A 17,103-nucleotide genomic window follows, 5' to 3' on the forward strand; every position below is an offset into this window, starting at 1 on the left:
TCTCTGGGGTCCCTGTGGGGTGGTGGGAGCTGCTATGGGGGGCTCTGGGGGTCCCTGTGGGGTGGGGTGGGCTCCTATGGGGAGCTCAGGGGTCTCTATGGGGCAGAGGGATCCATATAGGGGTCTCTGGGGTCCCTATGGGGTAGTGGGAGCTGCTATGGGGGGGCTCTGGGGTCTCTATGGGGCAGGAGGACCCCTGGGGGGGGCGCTGTGGGGTGTCTATGGGGCAGGAGGACCCGTGGGGGGGGCACTGTGGGGTCCCTATGGGGCAGGAGGACCCCTGGAGGAGCGCTGTGGGGTCCCTGTGGGATGAGGGGGGGCGCTATGGGGCAGGGGGGTCCCTATGGGGCAGGAGGACCCGTGGGGGTGATGCTCTAGGGTCCCTATGGGGCAGGAGGACCCGTGGGGGGGGGCACTGTGGGGTCCCTGTGGGGTCCCTGTGGGGCAGGAGGACCCCTGGAGGAGCGCTGTGGGGTCCCTGTGGGATGAGGGGGGGCACTATGGGGCGGGGGGGTCCCTATGGGGCAGGAGGAGCCGTGGGGGGGGGCGCTGTGGGGTCCCTATGGGGCAGGAGGAGCCCTGGAGAAGCGCTGTGGGGCCGCTGCGGGACGAGGGGGGGCGCTATGGGGCGGGGGGGTCCCTATGGGGCAGGAGGAGCCGTGGGGGGGGGCGCTGTGGGGTCCCTATGGGGCGGGAGGAGCCCTGGAGGAGCGCTGTGGGGCCACTGCGGGACAAGGGGGGGCGCTATGGGGCAGGGGGGTCCCTATGGGGCAGGAGGAGCCTTGGGGGGGGGCGCTGTGGGGTCCCTATGGGGCGGGAGGAGCCCTGGAGGAGCGCTGTGGGGTCGCTGCGGGACGAGGGGGGGCGCTATGGGGCGGGGGGCGCCTGCGGGGCGGGGGCCCGCCGGGGGGCCGGCGCCGTGGGGCTGACGGCGGCCGGCGCCGTGGGGCAGAGCTGCCCGGAGGCGAGCTGCCCGCTGCGGGGGTCCCTGCACGGCCACCACCCCCGCGACTGCCTCTTCTACCTGCGCGACTGGGACCCCCCCCGGCTGCAGCGCCTCCTCCAGGTGCCCGGGGGGGCTGCGGGGGGCGCGGGGGGGTTACGGGGTGCCGTGGGGCAGCCGGGGGGTGTTGTGGGGCAGCTGGGGGGGGTTACGGGGTGCCGTGGGGCAGCCGGGGGGTGCGGGGGGGCAGCTGGGGGGGTTACGGGGTGCCGGGGGGCAGCTGGGGTGTGCGGGGGGGCAGCTGGGGGGGTTACGGGGTGCTGTGAGGCAGCTATGGGGTGTGTGGGGCAGCTGGGGGGGTTACGGGGTGCTGTGAGACAGCTATGGGGTGTGTGGGGCATCTGGGGGGGGTTACGGGGTGCCGTGGGGCAGCTATGGGGTGTTGTGGGGCAGCTGGGGGGGGTTACGGGGTGCCGTGGGGCAGCTGGGGGGTGCTGAGGGGCATCTGGGGGGGGTTACGGGGTGCCGTGGGGCAGCTATGGGGTGTTGTGGGGCAGCTGGGGGGGGTTACGGGGTGCCGTGGGGCAGCTGGGGGGTGTTGTGGGGCAGCTGGGGGGGGTTACGGGGTGCCGTGGGGCAGCTGGGGGGTGTTGTGGGGCAGCTGGGGGGGGTTACGGGGTGCTGTGGGGCAGCTGGGGGGTGTTGAGGGGCAGCTGGGGGGGTTACGGGGTGCTGTGGGGCAGCTGGGGGGTGCTGTGGGGCAGCTGGGGAGTGTTATGGGGTGCCGTGGGGCAGCTGGGGGGTGTTGTGGGGCAGCTGGGGGGGTTACGGGGTGCCGTGGGGCAGCGGGGGGGTGCGGGGGGGCAGCTGGGGGGGTTACGGGGTGCTGTGAGGCAGCTATGGGGTGTGTGGGGCAGCTGGGGGGGTTACGGGGTGTTGTGGGGCATCTGGGGGGTGCCGGGGGGCAGCTGGGGGGGTTACGGGGTGCCGTGGGGCAGCTGGGGGGTGCTGAGGGGCAGCTGGGGGGGGTTACGGGGTGCCGTGGGGCAGCTGGGGGGTGCTGTGGGGCAGCTGGGGGGGGTTACGGGGTGCCGTGGGGCAGCTGGGGGGTGCTGTGGGGCAGCTGGGGGGGGTTACGGGGTGCCGTGGGGCAGCTGGGGGGTGCTGTGGGGCAGCTGGGGGGGGTTACGGGGTGCCGTGGGGCAGCTGGGGGGGGTTACGGAGTGCCGTGGGGCAGCTATGGGGCAGGCCATGGGGCAGGGGGCGGGGCCGGGCTCACCACGCCCCCCCCCCCCCCGCAGGAGAGCGGCGTCGCCTTCGACACGGAGCCGCCGGCCGGCGCCCGCCCCCCCCCCGGAGGTGGGGCCCCGCGTCACGCGTGTGCCACGCGTGTCCCCCCCGCGCGCCCCCCCCCAGCGTGTCCGCGGCCTCCCCCCCCCCCAGCGCTGCGTGTGCCCGGTGCCCCCCCGGGGCGCGTGGGCGAGGCGTGTGTGCTTAGCGTGTGCTCGGCGTGTGCTTGGCGTGTGCTTAGCGTGTGCTCGGCGTGTGCTTAGCGTGTGCTTAGCGTGTGCTCGGTGTGTGCTCGGCGTGTGCTCGGCGTGTGGGGGCCGCGCAGGGGGCTGCGGGGGGCTGGAGCAGAAGGAGAGGCCGGGGGGGGCAGGGAGGGCGTCAGGGCGTGCGCGAGGGGGGACACGCGTGCTCGGCGTGCGCTCGGCGTGTGCTTAGCGTGTGCTTAGCGTGTGGGGGCCGCGCAGGGGGCTGCGGGGGGCTGGAGCAGAAGGAGAGGCCGGGGGGGGCAGGGAGGGCGTCGGGGCGTGCGCGAGGGGGGACACGCGTGCTCGGCGTGCGCTCGGCGTGTGCTTAGCGTGTGCTTGGCGTGTGCTTGGCGTGTGCTCGGCGTGTGCTTGGCGTGTGCTTAGCGTGTGCTCAGCGTGTGCTTAGCGTGTGCTTAGCGTGTGGGGGCCGCGCAGGGGGCTGCGGGGGGCTGGAGCAGAAGGAGAGGCCGGGGGGGGGGCAGGGAGGGCGTCGGGGCGTGCGCGAGGGGGGACACGCGTGCTTGGCGTGTGCTTAGCGTGTGCTCAGCGTGTGCTTAGCGTGTGCTTAGCGTGTGGGGGCCGCGCAGGGGGCTGCGGGGGGCTGGAGCAGAAGGAGAGGCCGGGGGGGGGGCAGGGAGGGCGTCGGGGCGTGCGCGAGGGGGGACACGCGTGCTTGGCGTGTGCTCGGCGTGTGCTTGGCGTGTGTTTGGCGTGTGCTTAGCGTGTGCTTAGCGTGTGGGGGCCGCGCAGGGGGCTGCGGGGTGCTGGAGCAGAAGGAGAGGCCGGGGGGGGGGCAGGGAGGGCGTCAGGGCGTGCGCGAGGGGGGACACGCGTGCTCGGTGCGTGCTCGGCGCGTGCTTGGCGTGTGCTTAGCGTGTGCTTAGCGTGTGCTTGGCGTGTGGGGGCCACGCAGGGGGCTGCGGGGTGCTGGAGCAGAAGGAGACGCCGGGGGGGGCAGGGAGGGCGTCAGGGCGTGCGCGAGGGGGGACACGCGTGCTCGGCGTGTGCTCGGCGTGTGCTTAGCGTGTGCTTAGCGTGTGGGGGCCGCGCAGGGGGCTGCGGGGTGCTGGAGCAGAAGGAGAGGCCGGGGGGGGCAGGGAGGGCGTCGGGGCGTGCGCGAGGGGGGACACGCGTGCTCGGCGTGCGCTCGGCGTGTGCTTAGCGTGTGCTTGGCGTGTGCTTGGCGTGTGCTCGGCGTGTGCTTGGCGTGTGCTTAGCGTGTGCTCAGCGTGTGCTTAGCGTGTGCTTAGCGTGTGGGGGCCGCGCAGGGGGCTGCGGGGGGCTGGAGCAGAAGGAGACGCCGGGGGGGGGGCAGGGAGGGCGTCGGGGCGTGCGCGAGGGGGGACACGCGTGCTTGGCGTGTGCTCGGCGTGTGCTTGGCGTGTGTTTGGCGTGTGCTTAGCGTGTGCTTAGCGTGTGGGGGCCGCGCAGGGGGCTGCGGGGTGCTGGAGCAGAAGGAGAGGCCGGGGGGGGGGCAGGGAGGGCGTCAGGGCGTGCGCGAGGGGGGACACGCGTGCTCGGTGCGTGCTCGGCGCGTGCTTGGCGTGTGCTTAGCGTGTGCTTAGCGTGTGCTTGGCGTGTGGGGGCCACGCAGGGGGCTGCGGGGTGCTGGAGCAGAAGGAGACGCCGGGGGGGGCAGGGAGGGCGTCAGGGCGTGCGCGAGGGGGGACACGCGTGCTCGGCGTGTGCTCGGCGTGTGCTTAGCGTGTGCTTAGCGTGTGGGGGCCGCGCAGGGGCTGCGGGGTGCTGGAGCAGAAGGAGACGCCGGGGGGGCTGCGGGACGAGCCCTGCGGCAAGGAGGCGCCGCCGGGACACGCCGGCCTCTGCGTGTAAGCGGCCCTGGGGGGGGGTCCCGGGGGGTATTGGGGGGTCCTGGGGGGTATTGGGGGGTCTGTGGGGGGTATTGGGGGTCTGTGGGGGCTATTGGGGGGGTCCTGGGGGGTATTAGGGGTCTGTGGGGGTCCTGGGGGGTATTGGGGGGGTCTGTGGGGGAGTATTGGGGGTACTTGGGGGGTATTGGGGGTCTGTGGGGGGTCCTGGGGGGTATTGGGGGGGTCTGTGGGGGGTATTGGGGGGTCCTGGGGGGTATTAGGGGGGTCTGTGGGGGGTATTGGGGGGTCCTGGGGGGTATTAGGGGTCTGTGGGGGGTCCTGGGGGGTATTGGGGGGGTCTGTGGCGGGGTATTGGGGGTACTTGGGGGGTATTGGGGGTACTTGGGGGTCCCTGGGAGGTGTCTTGGGCTCCTAGGGGGTATTTAGGTGTTTGGGGGGGGGGGTTAGGGGTCCTGGGGGGTATTTGGGGGTCCTAGGGGGTACTGGGGGGGTCATTAAAGAACTATTGGGGGCTCCTGAGTGATATTTGGGGGGGGGTCCGGGGGGGGACTTGGGATATCGGAGGAAGGTTGGGGGAGGTTTGGAGGGGTCCCGGGGGGAGGTTTGGGGGGCTGCCGGGGGGGTGACCGCGGCGGCCGCCCCCCGCCAGGGGGCACTACAAGGAGTACCTGGTTTGGGGGGGGGATTCCGGGGGGAGGTTTGGGGGGTGCCGGGGGGGGTCCCGGGGGGGTGACCGCAGCGGCCGCCCCCCGCCAGGGGGCACTACAAGGAGTACCTGGTTTGGGGGGGGGGATTTGGGGGGGGTGCCGGGGGGAGGTCCGGGGGGGTTTGGGGGGGGTGCCGGGGGGAGGTCCGGGGGGTCCCGGGGGGGTGCCGGGGGGGTGACCGCGGCGGCCGCCCCCCGCCAGGGGGCACTACAAGGAGTACCTGGTTTGGGGGGGGGGATTTGGGGGGGGGGTCCCGGGGGGAGGTTTGGGGGGAGGTTTGGGGGGTCCCGGGGGAGGTTTGGGGGGTCCCGGGGGGAGTCCCGGGGGGGTGACCGCGGCGGCCGCCCCCCGCCAGGGGGCACTACAAGGAGTACCTGGTTTGGGGGGGGGGTGCCGGGGGGGTCCCGGGGGGGTTTGGGGGGGGTGCCGGGGGGGTGACCGCGGCGGCCGCCCCCCGCCAGGGGGCACTACAAGGAGTACCTGGTTTGGGGGGGGGGATTTGGGGGGGGTCCTGGGGGGAGGTCCGGGGGGAGGTTTGGGGGGTGCCGGGGGGAGGTTTGGGTGGTCCCGGGGGGAGTCCCGGGGGGGTGACCGCGGCGGCCGCCCCCCGCCAGGGGGCACTACAAGGAGTACCTGGTTTGGGGGGGGGATTTGGGGGGGGTCCTGGGGGGAGGTCCGGGGGGTGCCGGGGGGGTTTGGGGGGGGTTTGGGGGGCGGTCCCGGGGGGTGACCGCGGCGGCCGCCCCCGCCAGGGGGCACTACAAGGAGTACCTGGTTTGGGGGGGGATTTGGGGGGGGGTCCCGGGGGGAGGTCCGGGGGGTGCCGGGGGGGTTTGGGGGGGGTGCCGGGGGGGTGACCGCGGCGGCCGCCCCCCGCCAGGGGGCACTACAAGGAGTACCTGGTTTGGGGGGGGGGATTTGGGGGGGGTCCCGGGGGGAGGTTTGGGGGGTGCCGGGGGGGGTCCCGGGGGGGGGGTGCCGGGGGGGTGACCGCGGCGGCCGCCCCCCGCCAGGGGGCACTACAAGGAGTACCTGGTTTGGGGGGGGATTTGGGGGGGGTGCCGGGGGAGGTTTGGGGGGTCCCGGGGGGGTTTGGGGGGGGGTCCCGTGGGGGTGACCGCGGCGGCCGCCCCCCGCCAGGGGGCACTACAAGGAGTACCTGGTTTGGGGGGGGGGGATTTGGGGGGGGTCCTGGGGGGAGGTCCGGGGGGTGCCGGGGGGGTTTGGGGGGAGGTCCCGGGGGGAGGTCCGGGGGGTCCCGGGGGGGTCCCGGGGGGAGTCCCGGGGGGGTGACCGCGGCGGCCGCCCCCCGCCAGGGGGCACTACAAGGAGTACCTGGTTTGGGGGGGGGGATTTGGGGGGGGTCCCGGGGGGAGGTTTGGGGGGTCCCGGGGGGGTGACCGCGGCGGCCGCCCCCCGCCAGGGGGCACTACAAGGAGTACCTGGTTTGGGGGGGGGATTTGGGGGGGGTGCCGGGGGGAGGTTTGGGGGGTCCCGGGGGGAGTCCCGGGGGGGTGACCGCGGCGGCCGCCCCCCGCCAGGGGGCACTACAAGGAGTACCTGGTGCGGCTGGTGAACGAGCGCCGCCTGGACCCCGCCCGCCTCTACTCGCTGCCGGAGCTGCGCGCAGCCGCCGAGCGCCACCTGCCGGCCGGGCCGCCGCCCCGCGCCGCCGCCGAGCCCGACGCCGCCTACCGCCGCCGCCTCCTCCAGGTGGGCGGGGCCTGGGGGCGGGCCGAGGGGGCGGGGCCGCGCTTAGCCACGCCCCCTCACCCGCCCCGCCCCGCAGTGCCTGGCCCAGGAGGCGCCGCTGGGTCCCGCCGCCGCCCCGCCGCGCCGCCCGCAGTGACGCCGCCGCCCTCCTTTTACCCCGCGGCCCCCCCCCCCCACCAGCCCCCCGACCGTTTTGGGGACGTTGGAGGCTTTTTCGGCTCCGCCCGTTTTGGGGACGTTGGAGGCTTTTTCGGCTCGGCCCGGCCTGCGCCGCATCGCTCAATAAAAGCTGCTTCCCCCCCCCTCCCCACCGCCACCAACAACCCCCGTGTCTGTGGTTTCTCGCCGCCCCGCCCGTCGCGGGGGCGGGGCCGGCGGAGGGGGGGGCGGGGCCGCGGCGGGGCGTCACGTGATTTCGAGGAAGCGGCCGCCGCCGCAGGCAGCGCGGAAGGAGGTGAGGGGAGAACCGCGGGGCCCGGGGGGGGGGGGGTGTGACGTCACGGCGGCGCCCCCCGGGTCCCCCCGCCGGCTCGCCACGGGTCGGGCGCGTCCCCCCGCGTGTCCCCGCGTCCCCCCCCGACCCACGTCCCCGTGTCCCCACGTCCACTGACCCGTCTCCCGTGTCGCCGTGTTCCCCACTGCCTCGTCCCCGCGTCGCCACGTCCCCCGCCGACCCACGTCCCCGTGTCGCGTCCCCACGTCCACTGACCCGTGTCCCCACGTGCCACGTCCCCCACTGACCCACGTCTCCCGCGTCCCCACGTCCCCTGACCCGTGTCCCCATGTCCCACGTCCCCACTGACCCATGTCCCCATGTCCCCACGTCCCCCCGACCCGTGTCCCCATGTCCCATGTCCCCCACGTCCCCGTGTCCCCGCGTCCCCACTGACCCGCGTCCCCATGTCCCACGTCCCCCACCGACCCACGTCCCCGCGTCCCCACATCCCCTGACCCGTGTCCCCACGTCCCCCACTGACCCACGTCCCCACGTCCCCACTGACCCGCGTCCCTATGTCCCATGTCCCCCATGTCCCATGTCCCCCACGTCCCCACGTCCCCACTGACCCGTGTCCCCATGTCCCATGTCCCCCACTGACCCATGTCCCCATGTCCCCACGTCCCCACTGACCCACGTCCCCGCGTCCCCACTGACCCATGTCCCCATGTCCCACGTCCCCCACTGACCCACGTCCCCACGTCCCCGCTGACCCGTGTCCCCGTGTCCCCACGTCCCCCACTGACCCGCGTCCCCGCGTCCCCACTTCTGGACCCGTCTCCCCCGTCCCCGCGTCCCCCCCGACCTGTGTCCCCGTCCCCGTGTCCCCCCCCGACCCCCGTCCCTGTCCCCCCTGACCCGTGTCCCCGTCTCCCCCGTCCCTGTCTCCCCGCGTCCCCCCGTCCCCGTGCCCCCGCGCCCCCTGACCCCCGCCCCCGCGTCCCCTGACCCGCGCCCCCGCGTCCCCAGCTCGGCGTCCCCCCCCTGGCGCGGCGCGGCGCGGGGGGCGGCGGCGGGGCCATGGCGGGCCGCCGGCGCCTGCGGCCCTGGCTGGTGGCGCAGGTGGAGAGCGGGCGCTTCGCCGGGCTGGAGTGGGACGACGGGGCGCGCAGCGCCGTGCGCATCCCCTGGAAGCACGCCGGCAAGCACGACCACGGCCCCCGCGACGCCGCCTTCTTCCAGGTGCCCGCCCGCACACGCTAACCGCCCGCACACGCTAACCGCCCGCACACGCTAACGCGCCGCCGCCACCTACTAGCGACACGCTCAAGCGCACCCGGCCGACGCCTGCGACGCTGACGGCGTGATGGCGACGCGGAGCCCGCGGGCCGTTCTGCCGCGATGCAATGCCTCCAGCGGCGTGTTGCGTGTCGCTGGCGTGTCCTTGGCGTGTTCCACGACAGCATCACCTGTGCGGGTCTAGACTGAGCTCACGGGTGACCCCCGCCCTGGAGCGCCCCCCCCCCAGACCGCGTTACCCGCATTGAGGTGGCGAGCGTGCCCCGCGGCGTGTCGCTGGCGTGTCCTTAGCGTGTTGCGTGTGCCACGTGCCGAGTCCAAGGGCCAGCTGCGGCCTGGGGCACCCCCAGACCCCGTTACCTGTGTCGAGGCGTCACGCGTGCCCCGCGGCGTGTCGCTGGCGTGTCGTTAGCGTGTTGCGTGTGGCACGTGCCGAGTCCGAGGGCGAGCTGCGGTCTGGGGCGCCCCCAGACCCCGTTACCCGCGTCGAGGTGTCACGCGTGCCCCGCGGCGTGTCGCTGGCGTGTCGTTAGCGTGTAGCGTGTGCCACGTGCCGAGTCCGAGGGCGAGCTGCGGCCTGCAGCTCCCCCAGACCCCGTTACCCGCATCGAGGCGTCACGCGTGCCCCGCGGCGTGTCGCTGGCGTGTCGTTAGCGTGTTGCGTGTGCCACGTGCCGAGTCCGAGGGCCAGCTGCGGCCTGGGGCGCCCCCAGACCCCGTTACCCGCGTCGAGGCGTCACGCGTGCCCCGCGGCGTGTCGCTGGCGTGTCGTTAGCGTGTTGCGTGTGCCACGTGCCGAGTCCGAGGGCCAGCTGCGGCCTGCAGCTCCCCCAGACCCCGTTACCCGCGTCGAGGCGTCACGCGTGCCCCGCGGCGTGTCGCTGGCGTGTCGTTAGCGTGTTGCGTGTGCCACGTGCCGAGTCCGAGGGTGAGCTGGAGCCTGCGGCTCCCCCAGACCCCGTTACCCGCGTCGAGGCGTCACGCGTGCCCCGCGGCGTGTCGCTGGCGTGTCCTTAGCGTGTTGCGTGTGGCACGTGCCGAGTCCGAGGCCGAGCTGCGGCCTGCAGCTCCCCCAGACCCCGTTACCTGCGTCGAGGCGTCACGTGTGCCCCGCGGCGTGTCGCTGGCGTGTCCTTAGCGTGTTGCGTGTGGCACGTGCCGAGTCCGAGGCCGAGCTGCGGCCTGCAGCTCCCCCAGACCCCGTTACCCGCGTCGAGGCGTCACGCGTGCCCCGCGGCGTGTCGCTGGCGTGTCATTAGCGTGTTGCGTGTGCCGTGCGCAGGCGTGGGCCGAGTTCAAGGGCAAGCTGCGGCCCGGGGCGCCGCCGGACCCGGCGGGCTGCAAGACGCGGCTCCGCTGCGCCCTCAACAAGAGCGCCGAGTTCGAGGAGGTGCCCGAACGCTCCCGCCTCGACGGGCCCCGGCCCTACAAGGTCTACCGGCTGCTGCCCAGCCCCGCCCCCCGCGGTGAGCCCCGCCCCCCGGGGCCCAGGCGTCCGGGGAGGGACCCAGGTGTCCGGGAAGGGGCCCAGGCGTCCGGGGAAGGGGCCCAGGCATCTGGGAAAGGGGCCCAGGTGTCCAGGGATGGGCCCAGGTGTCCGGGAAGGGGCCCAGGCGTCCGGGGAAGGGGGCCCAGGTGTCCGGGGAGGGGCCCAGGCGTCCGGGGAAGGGGGCCCAGGTGTCCGGGGAGGGGCCCAGGTGTCCAGGGATGGGCCCAGGTGTCCGGGGAAGGGGCCCAGGCGTCCGGGGAAGGGGGCCCAGGTGTCTGGGGAGGGGCCCAGGTGTCCAGGGAGGGGCCCAGGTGTCCGGGAAGGGGCCCAGGCGTCCGGGGAGGGGCCCAGGTGTCCGGGAGAAGGGCACAGGTGCCTGGGAAAGGGGCCCAGGTGTCCGGGAGAAGGGCCCAGACGTCCGGGGCAGGGGCCCAGGCATCCGGGGAGGGGCCCAGGCGTCCGGGGAGGGACCCAGGTGTCCGGGGAGGGACCCAGGTGTCCGGGAGAAGGGCCCAGACGTCCGGGGCAGGGGCCCAGACGTCCGGGGCAGGGGCCCAGGTGTCCGGGGAAGGGGCCCAGGTGTCCGGGAAGGGGCCCAGGCGTCCGGGGAGGGGCCCAGGCGTCCGGGGAGGGGCCCAGGTGTCCGGGGAGGGGCCCAGGCGTCCGGGGAAGGGGCCCAGGCGTCCGGGGAGGGGCCCAGGCGTCCGTGAGAGGGGCCCAGGCGTCCGGGAGAGGGGCCCAGGCGTCCAGGAGAGGGGCCCAGGCATCCGGGGAGGGGCCCAGGTGTCCGGGAGAAGGGCCCAGGCGTCCGGGGAGGGACCCAGGCGTCCGGGTGCCCCGCAGGCAAGCAGCCCCCGCGGCGCGCCGGGCCCCGTCCGCAGCCGGAAGCCGCCGCCAGCCCCTCGGTGACGCCCCCCCCGGAGGAGGCTGCAGAGCCCCAGCCCCCCAGCGAGGCGGTACGTTGCGGGGGGCTGTTGGGGGGCGGGGGGGTGGTTCTGGGAGGGGAGGGCTGTTGGGGGTGTAAGGGGCAGTTGTGGGGTGGGGTCAGTTGGGCGGGGGGGTAGTTATGGGGCAGGGGGGCAGTTGTGGGGCAGCCCCCCCCCCCCAGAACGACCGCTCTCCGCCCGCAGGCGCCGTCTCCCAGCCCCGATGACGCCCAGCTCTGCCCGGACACCTGGGTCCCTCGTGAGAGCCGGGGCGGGGAAGCAGCCGGGGGGGGGGGGTTGTGGGGCTGGGAGGGGCCGGTTGGGGTAGTTATGGGGCTGGTGGGGGGAGACTGGGGGTGAGCTACGGGGAGGGGGGGCAGTTGGGGGGCCGTGGGGGGCAATTATGGGTCACAGAGGGGAACTGGGGGCAGTTGAGGGGCTATTGGGGGGCTGGGGGGGGCGGTTGGGGGGGCAGCTATGGGGCTGGGGAGGCGGTTGGGGCAGGGGGGCGGGGTGCTGCAGGCCTGACCCCGCCCTCCTCAGCCCCGGCCCCGCCCCTGGCCCCGCCCAGCCTGGACATCGTCATGGAGAGCTTGGAGCCCCTCCCCCCTGCCCAGGGTGAGCCCCGCCCCCGCGATCGGCCCCACCCCCCAGCCGCTGACCAAGCCCCGCCCCGCCCCATAGGTTGACCCACCCCCTCACTGCAGCCCCAGCCCTGGCCCCGCCCCTAGTGGTGGCCCCGCCCCTAGCACCGCTCTGGCCCCACCCCCCTTCCCCCGGACACCCCCAGCCCAGCCTGGCCCCACCCCAGGAAAAGCCCTGGCCCCGCCCCCAGCTGCAGCCTGGCCCCACCCCCAGCAGGCCTGGCCACACCCCCCAGTCCTGGCCACACCCCCGAGCCCAGCCCTGACCCCGCCCCCAGCAGTCCTGGCCACACCCCAACTGAGGCCTTGCCCCGCCCCCAGCAGTCCTGGCCACACCCCCAAGCCCAGCCCTGACCACACCCCCAGCAGTCTTGGCCACACCCCCAGCCCAGCTCTGACCCCGCCCCCAGCAGTCCTGACCACACCCCCAGCTGAAGCCTGACCCCGCCCCCAGCAGTCCTGGCCACACCTCGAGGCCTGACCCCGCCCCCAGCAGTCTTGGCCACACCCCAACTGAGGCCTTGCCCCGCCCCCAGCAGTCCTGGCCACACCCCCAAGCCCAGCCCTGGCCACACCCCCAGCAGTCTTGGCCACACCCCCAGCCCAGCTCTGACCCCACCCCCAGCAGTCCTGACCACACCCCCAGCTGAGGCCTGACCCCGCCCCCCAGCAGTCCTGGCCACACCCCGAGGCCTGACCCCACCCCCAGCAGTCCTGGCCACACCCCAACTGAGGCCTTGCCCCGCCCCCAGCAGTCCTGGCCACACCCCCAAGCCCAGCCCTGACCACACCCCCAGCAGTCCTGACCACACCCCCCGCTGAGGCCTGATCCCGCCCCCCAGCAGTCCTGGCCACACCCCCAGCCTGGCCCTGACCACACCCCCAGCTGAGGCCTGACCCCGCCCCCCAGCAGTCCTGGCCACACCCCCATCCCCGCCCCCCGGTCCTGGCCACACCCCCAGCTCAGCCCCAGCCCCACCCCCTGCCCCGCCCCCCCGCACTGACTCCGCCCCCTCGCTCCCCGGCGGCAGGAGGGGCGGCGCTGGGGCTGCGGCTGTGGCTGGGGGGGGCGCTGGCCTGGCGGGGCTGGCTGCCCCCCGGCGACTACCTGGTGACGCCCCGGGGCCCCCCGGCGGCGGGGGGCGGCCTGCTGCCCCGCCTGCTGCTGCCCGCCCCCGAGGGGCTGTCGGGGGGCGCCGGGGGGCAGCCGGGGAGCAGCGGCGCCGCCGCCGCCGTGGGGCCGCTGCTGGCCGGCCTGCGCCCGGGGCTGCTGCTGGCCAGCAGCGCCCAGGGGCTGTTCGTGCGGCGCCGGGGGGAGGCGGCCCTCTACTGCGCCCCGCCCCACGGCGCCCGGCCCCACGGCGCCTCGCTGCTGGAGCGCGGCGCCGTGGTGCAGGTCTTCGACGCCCGGCGCTTCCGGTGGGGTGAGTGCGGCGCGCCCGCCCCCCTCCTGCCCGAATCACGGCGGGCGCTGCCCCACGGCGGGCGCTGCCCCACACGCGCGGCTCACGGTGGGTGTCCCCCCCCCCCCCCCCCCCCCCCCCGCAAACAGAGCTGGAGCAGCACCGCGCCGGGCTGGGGCCTTGCCCCCCGCACCGCGTCACCCTGGCCGTGGGCGAGGAGCCCGGCCCCGGCGACGGCCCCGAGCGCGGCGCCCTCGTCCTGCAGGTGGGGCGGCTATGGGGCAGCGGGCGGCACTTGGGGGGCTGAAAGAAGGTGCGGCGGGAGGTCTGTAGGGCGGAAAAGTGGGCTGGGGGGCAAGCAAGGGTGCTATGGGGCAGCAAGAGAGCAAAGGGAGGGAACAGGAGTGCGCTGCGGCTCGGGGGGGCGCAGTGGGGCAGAAGGAAGCAGATGGGGGGCAGAGGAGTGGGCTGAGGGGCGGATTGGCAGGCTGGGGAGCAGTTGTGGGGCAGAGAGTTGGGCTGGGGGGCAGCTATGGGGCAGCTGGGGGGCAAATGGGTGGGCTGCGGGGCAGCAAGGGGCAGGCGGGGGGGAGAAGAGCACCTACGAGATAGCTATGGGGCAGAAAAAGCATAGATATAGAGCAGCTAGATGAGTTATGGGGCAGCCGTGGGGCAGCAAGGGCAGCCGTGGGGCAGCTGAGGGTGACGGGAGCAGCTATGGGGGAGCTGGGGTGGCTGCAGACCAGCTATGGGTCAGCTGGGGGACAGCAGGGGCAGCTGGGGGCGGTGGGAGCAGCCGGGGGGCAGCTATGGGGCAGCGAAGGGTGGTGGGAGCAGCTCTGGGGCAGCAGGAGCAGACATGGAGCAGCTGGGGGGCAGCTATGGGGCAGGAGGAGCAGAGGTAGGGCGGCTATGGGGCAGCTGGGGGCAGTGGGAGCAACCGGGGGGCAGCTATGGGGCAGCCCCACTGACCCCAGCCCCTCTCAGCTGGAGCAGGCCTTCGCCCAGCAGCTCCTCGACAGCCCCACGGCGCCGCCCCCCCGCGCCTGAGTGGGGCAGGGACCTCCTGCTCGGCCCCCAGCACTACAGCGACCTCCGCCCCCCGGCGCCCCCCAGCCCCACGGCAATCCCAGCCCCACGGCGTCCTGCAGCCTCACCGTGACCCCAGCCCGCCGCGCCCCCCAGCCCCGCAGCACGCGCCGAGAGCCTCTGGGGCCCACGAAGCTGCTCACCTCCGTTCGCGGCGGGCGGGGGGCCGGGCCGCCGTGGGGCAGAGGCGCTGCCGACGCGTGTGTGGGGCCGTGCCCCCCTCCCTCGCGAGAATAAAGCTGTGACCCACCGGCAGCCACGGCGCCCGTGTGGGGCCGGGGTGGGAACGGGCGTGTGCGGGACTCCCGCTCCCCTATTGGCCCCCCATCCTGTCACCCCACGTCCCTCGTCGCCCTGTGTCCCCGTGGCCCCTCTGTCACCCCCCTCTCCCCCGTGTCCCCTCATGTCTCCCCTGTTGCCCCCGACCCCCTTTTCCTCTCATCTCTCTTCTGTCCCCCCCCTTTCTCCCATGTTCCCCCCGTTCCCTCTGTCCCCCCGTGTCCCCCGCTCCCATCAGCCCCACTCCCCCATCACCCCCCCATCCTGCTAACCCATCACCCTCCCACCCCCTCTGCATCCATATCCCCCTATCTCCATCACCCCCAACCCCCCCTGTGACCCCCTGTCCCCTCTGTGTCCCCCCATGTCCCCTAACCCCCCTGTCAGCCCCACTCCCCCATCAGCCCCCCGTCCCCCCCGGTCCCCCCCCATCCCTCTCGGTGCCCCTGACCCCCCTGTCACCCCCTGTCCCCTCTGTGTCCCCTCATGTCCCCTGATCCCCCCTGTCAGCCCCACTCCCCCATCAGCCCCCCGTCCCCCCCGGTCCCCCTAATCCCCCTGTCACCCCCCCCGACCCCCCTGTCACCCCCTCGGTGCCCCTGACCCCCCTGTCACCCCCCTGTCCCCTCTGTGTCCCTTCATGTCCCCTAACCCCCCTGTCACCCCCCCGTCCCCCTCGGTGCCCCTGACCCCCCTGTCAACCCTTGTCCCCTCTGTGTCCCCTCATGTCCCCTAACCCCCCTGTCACCCCCTCGGTGCCCCTGACCCCCCTGTCACCCCCTTGTCCCCTCTGTGTCCCCTCATGTCCCCTAACCCCCCTGTCACCCCCTCGGTGCCCCTGACCCCCCTGTCACCCCTTGTCCCCTCTGTGTCCCCTCATGTCCCCTAACCCCCCTGTCACCCCCTCGGTGCCCCTGACCCCCCTGTCACCCCCTTGTCCCCTCTGTGTCCCCCCATTTCCCCCCATGTCCCCCCCCCCGCCGCGGTGTCGCCTCGCCCTCACGCTGCGCCCGGCACGAGCCTCCTCCCCTGAGGAGAATTGGCGGGAAAGCCGCGCCGCCTCCCGATTGGCCCGCGGCGCGAGGCGGGAGGGCCTCCCATTGGCTCCCGGCGGCGGTCTCCAGGGCACGTGACGGGAGCACCCACCCACCCTCCTCGAGGAGGCGGTGGGGGGGGGGAAAGAGAGTCGTCTCCACCCGATTGGCTGCAGGAGAAGGGGGTGTGTGGCCCCACGTGGGCTGTACCGGCGTTCTGATTGGGGAGCGGTCTCCCAGCGGGAATGGGGACCGCGCTGTGATTGGCCGCCGCCCTCCTCTCTCGTCACCGGGGCGGGCAGCAGCTTTCCCGCCCCGCGCACGAGCGCGCGCCCTCCCGCGTGGCGGCAGGGAAACAAAGCCGCTGATTGGCCAGCGCGCCTGAGGTGGGAAAGCTTCCTATTGGTCGGCGCGGGCGCGGGGGGCGGGACGGGGCGAGGTTATAAAAGGCGGAGCGCGGAAGGCGCCTGCTTTTCGCGAGGGCGGCGGCGGGCGGTGGCGTGGCTCGTTAGCGGCACGGCTCGTTAGCGGCGCTAATTAGCCCTAATTAGCGCCCCTGGCTCATTATCGTTCCTTTCCTTAAGCTGTTCAGGACCCTTTCTCTGAACTCGTAGGCGGGGTGAACTAATTAGAGGCGGGGGCGGCGCTAATTGCTCCAGCTTTAGTTAGCTCCTTTCTAATTAGCGCGGTGGCGGGATAATTAGCGCGAGCTCTTATTAACCGAGGCAGTTTGGGCCGGTTTAGCCTATAAATAGATTATTTTTCTCAAAAATATTAAATAAGGGTGTGAGCTAATCGTTTCTTAAACAGATGCGTTTAATTTACCCGTCTTAATTAGCTGATTGTAGCTTTAATTAGTTTAATTACATTAATTAGAATAGTTTTAGTAGTTGCAAGCTTTTAGTCGATGTATTGTAATTAGTTTTATGGTTAATGTACTTAATGTTAAATACTGTAGTTAGTAATTAAATATTTTAGTTGAGTAGCAGCCAAATTAATTAATTATACCCTGTGATTTTTGTAAGAAAGCTAATTGTTTTCGTTAATAGGAGTTTTAATATATTTAGTTAATGAGCATTTCAGCACTTGAAATAGTTTTAGTGCAGAGCTCGTTGGTTTGTTCAGGAAATTAATTTATTCTGCCTAATAATTAGAGTGTTTCTGCTTAATTAGTAGGGAGTGTAGTTAGTTCGCAGCGGAAACGGTTTAATTAGTCTCATGTATTTATTTATTTATTTATTTATTAATTAGTGCAGATATAATTAGCATCCCGGAGACTTACCTGGTTAACGGGCCACCAGGTTTAATTGTCGAGGGTTTTAATTAATTAATTGTTTTTATTGCGGATACCAAGTTATTTTTGGTAGCTGATAGCGTAGATTAATATATTTAATTGGTAATTTGAGCTAATTTATGTATTTATCTAATTTAATATATTTAAGGGAGCGGGTTAGTATTTATGTCAGGTAGGTTTTTCCCATTAGCTAATTAATAAGGGGCTTAATTAGGGCAAAATAGGGGGTTTGAGGGGCCCCTCCCAGCTTTGGGGGCGGATTTGAGGCCCTTGAATTTGGGGGAATCCCGATTTTGGGGCGATTTTAGGAGTTTTGAGGGTCCCTGTATTTTGGGGGCCCGAATTTGGGGTGTTTTGGGGCTGTTTGTGGAATTGCTCCTTTTTTCGGGCGTCCCAAATTTGGGGCGTTTTGGGGCTGTTTTAGGAATTTCTGGTTTTTTGAAGTCCCGAATTTGGGGTGTTTTGGGGCTGTTTTAGGAA

General features: G+C 72.0%; 2 protein-coding genes across 9 annotated transcripts in view; both read left to right on the forward strand.

The window, feature by feature from the left end:
* RNF31 (ring finger protein 31) overlaps positions 1–6,933 on the forward strand; it is a 35,998-nt gene extending 29,065 nt beyond the window's left edge. For 2 of the 6 annotated variants that reach the window (XM_068921860.1, XM_068921858.1), the window contains 5 exons: positions 953–1,066; positions 2,245–2,302; positions 4,211–4,307; positions 6,559–6,730; positions 6,807–6,933. In XM_068921860.1, the coding sequence (XP_068777961.1) occupies positions 953–1,066; positions 2,245–2,302; positions 4,211–4,307; positions 6,559–6,730; positions 6,807–6,866 (501 nt within the window). In that variant the 3' untranslated portion in view covers positions 6,867–6,933. Of the gene's footprint in view, positions 1–952; positions 1,067–2,244; positions 2,303–4,210; positions 4,308–6,558; positions 6,731–6,806 lie in introns of those variants that run through there. The other 4 variants (XM_068921861.1, XM_068921863.1, XM_068921859.1 and 1 more) reach the window with 3 other exon arrangements.
* Positions 6,934–7,115: 182 nt separating this feature from the next.
* IRF9 (interferon regulatory factor 9) lies at positions 7,116–14,271 on the forward strand. Of its 3 annotated transcripts, none has more exons than XM_068921866.1 (9): positions 7,116–7,184; positions 8,409–8,637; positions 9,748–9,931; positions 10,798–10,910; positions 11,085–11,139; positions 11,424–11,498; positions 12,556–12,948; positions 13,077–13,192; positions 13,915–14,271. In XM_068921866.1, the coding sequence occupies exons 2-9, from the start codon at positions 8,533–8,535 to the stop codon at positions 13,975–13,977; spliced, it is 1,104 nt and encodes a 367-aa protein (XP_068777967.1). In that variant the 5' UTR covers positions 7,116–7,184; positions 8,409–8,532; the 3' UTR covers positions 13,978–14,271. The 3 variants fall into 3 exon arrangements, with proteins under 3 accessions (XP_068777967.1, XP_068777965.1, XP_068777966.1); XM_068921864.1 differs by lacking the exon at positions 7,116–7,184 and adding an exon at positions 8,188–8,408 and having other exon boundaries at positions 8,485–8,637; XM_068921865.1 differs by lacking the exons at positions 7,116–7,184; positions 8,409–8,637 and adding an exon at positions 8,193–8,408.
* Positions 14,272–17,103: the final 2,832 nt, after the last annotated feature.

This window comes from Struthio camelus, chromosome 29 (assembly GCF_040807025.1).
Source record: "Struthio camelus isolate bStrCam1 chromosome 29, bStrCam1.hap1, whole genome shotgun sequence".
Taxonomy (NCBI): domain Eukaryota; kingdom Metazoa; phylum Chordata; class Aves; order Struthioniformes; family Struthionidae; genus Struthio; species Struthio camelus.

Coding starts and splice junctions, on each gene's coding strand:
- IRF9 (XM_068921864.1), top strand. CDS start 8,247: ATGGCGGGCCGCCGGCGCCTGCGGCCCTGGCTGGTGGCGCAGGTGGAG. Junction 10,911..11,084: donor CCCAGCCCCCCAGCGAGGCG/GTACGTTGCGGG, acceptor CTCCGCCCGCAG/GCGCCGTCTCCCAGCCCCGA. Junction 11,140..11,423: donor CCCGGACACCTGGGTCCCTC/GTGAGAGCCGGG, acceptor CGCCCTCCTCAG/CCCCGGCCCCGCCCCTGGCC.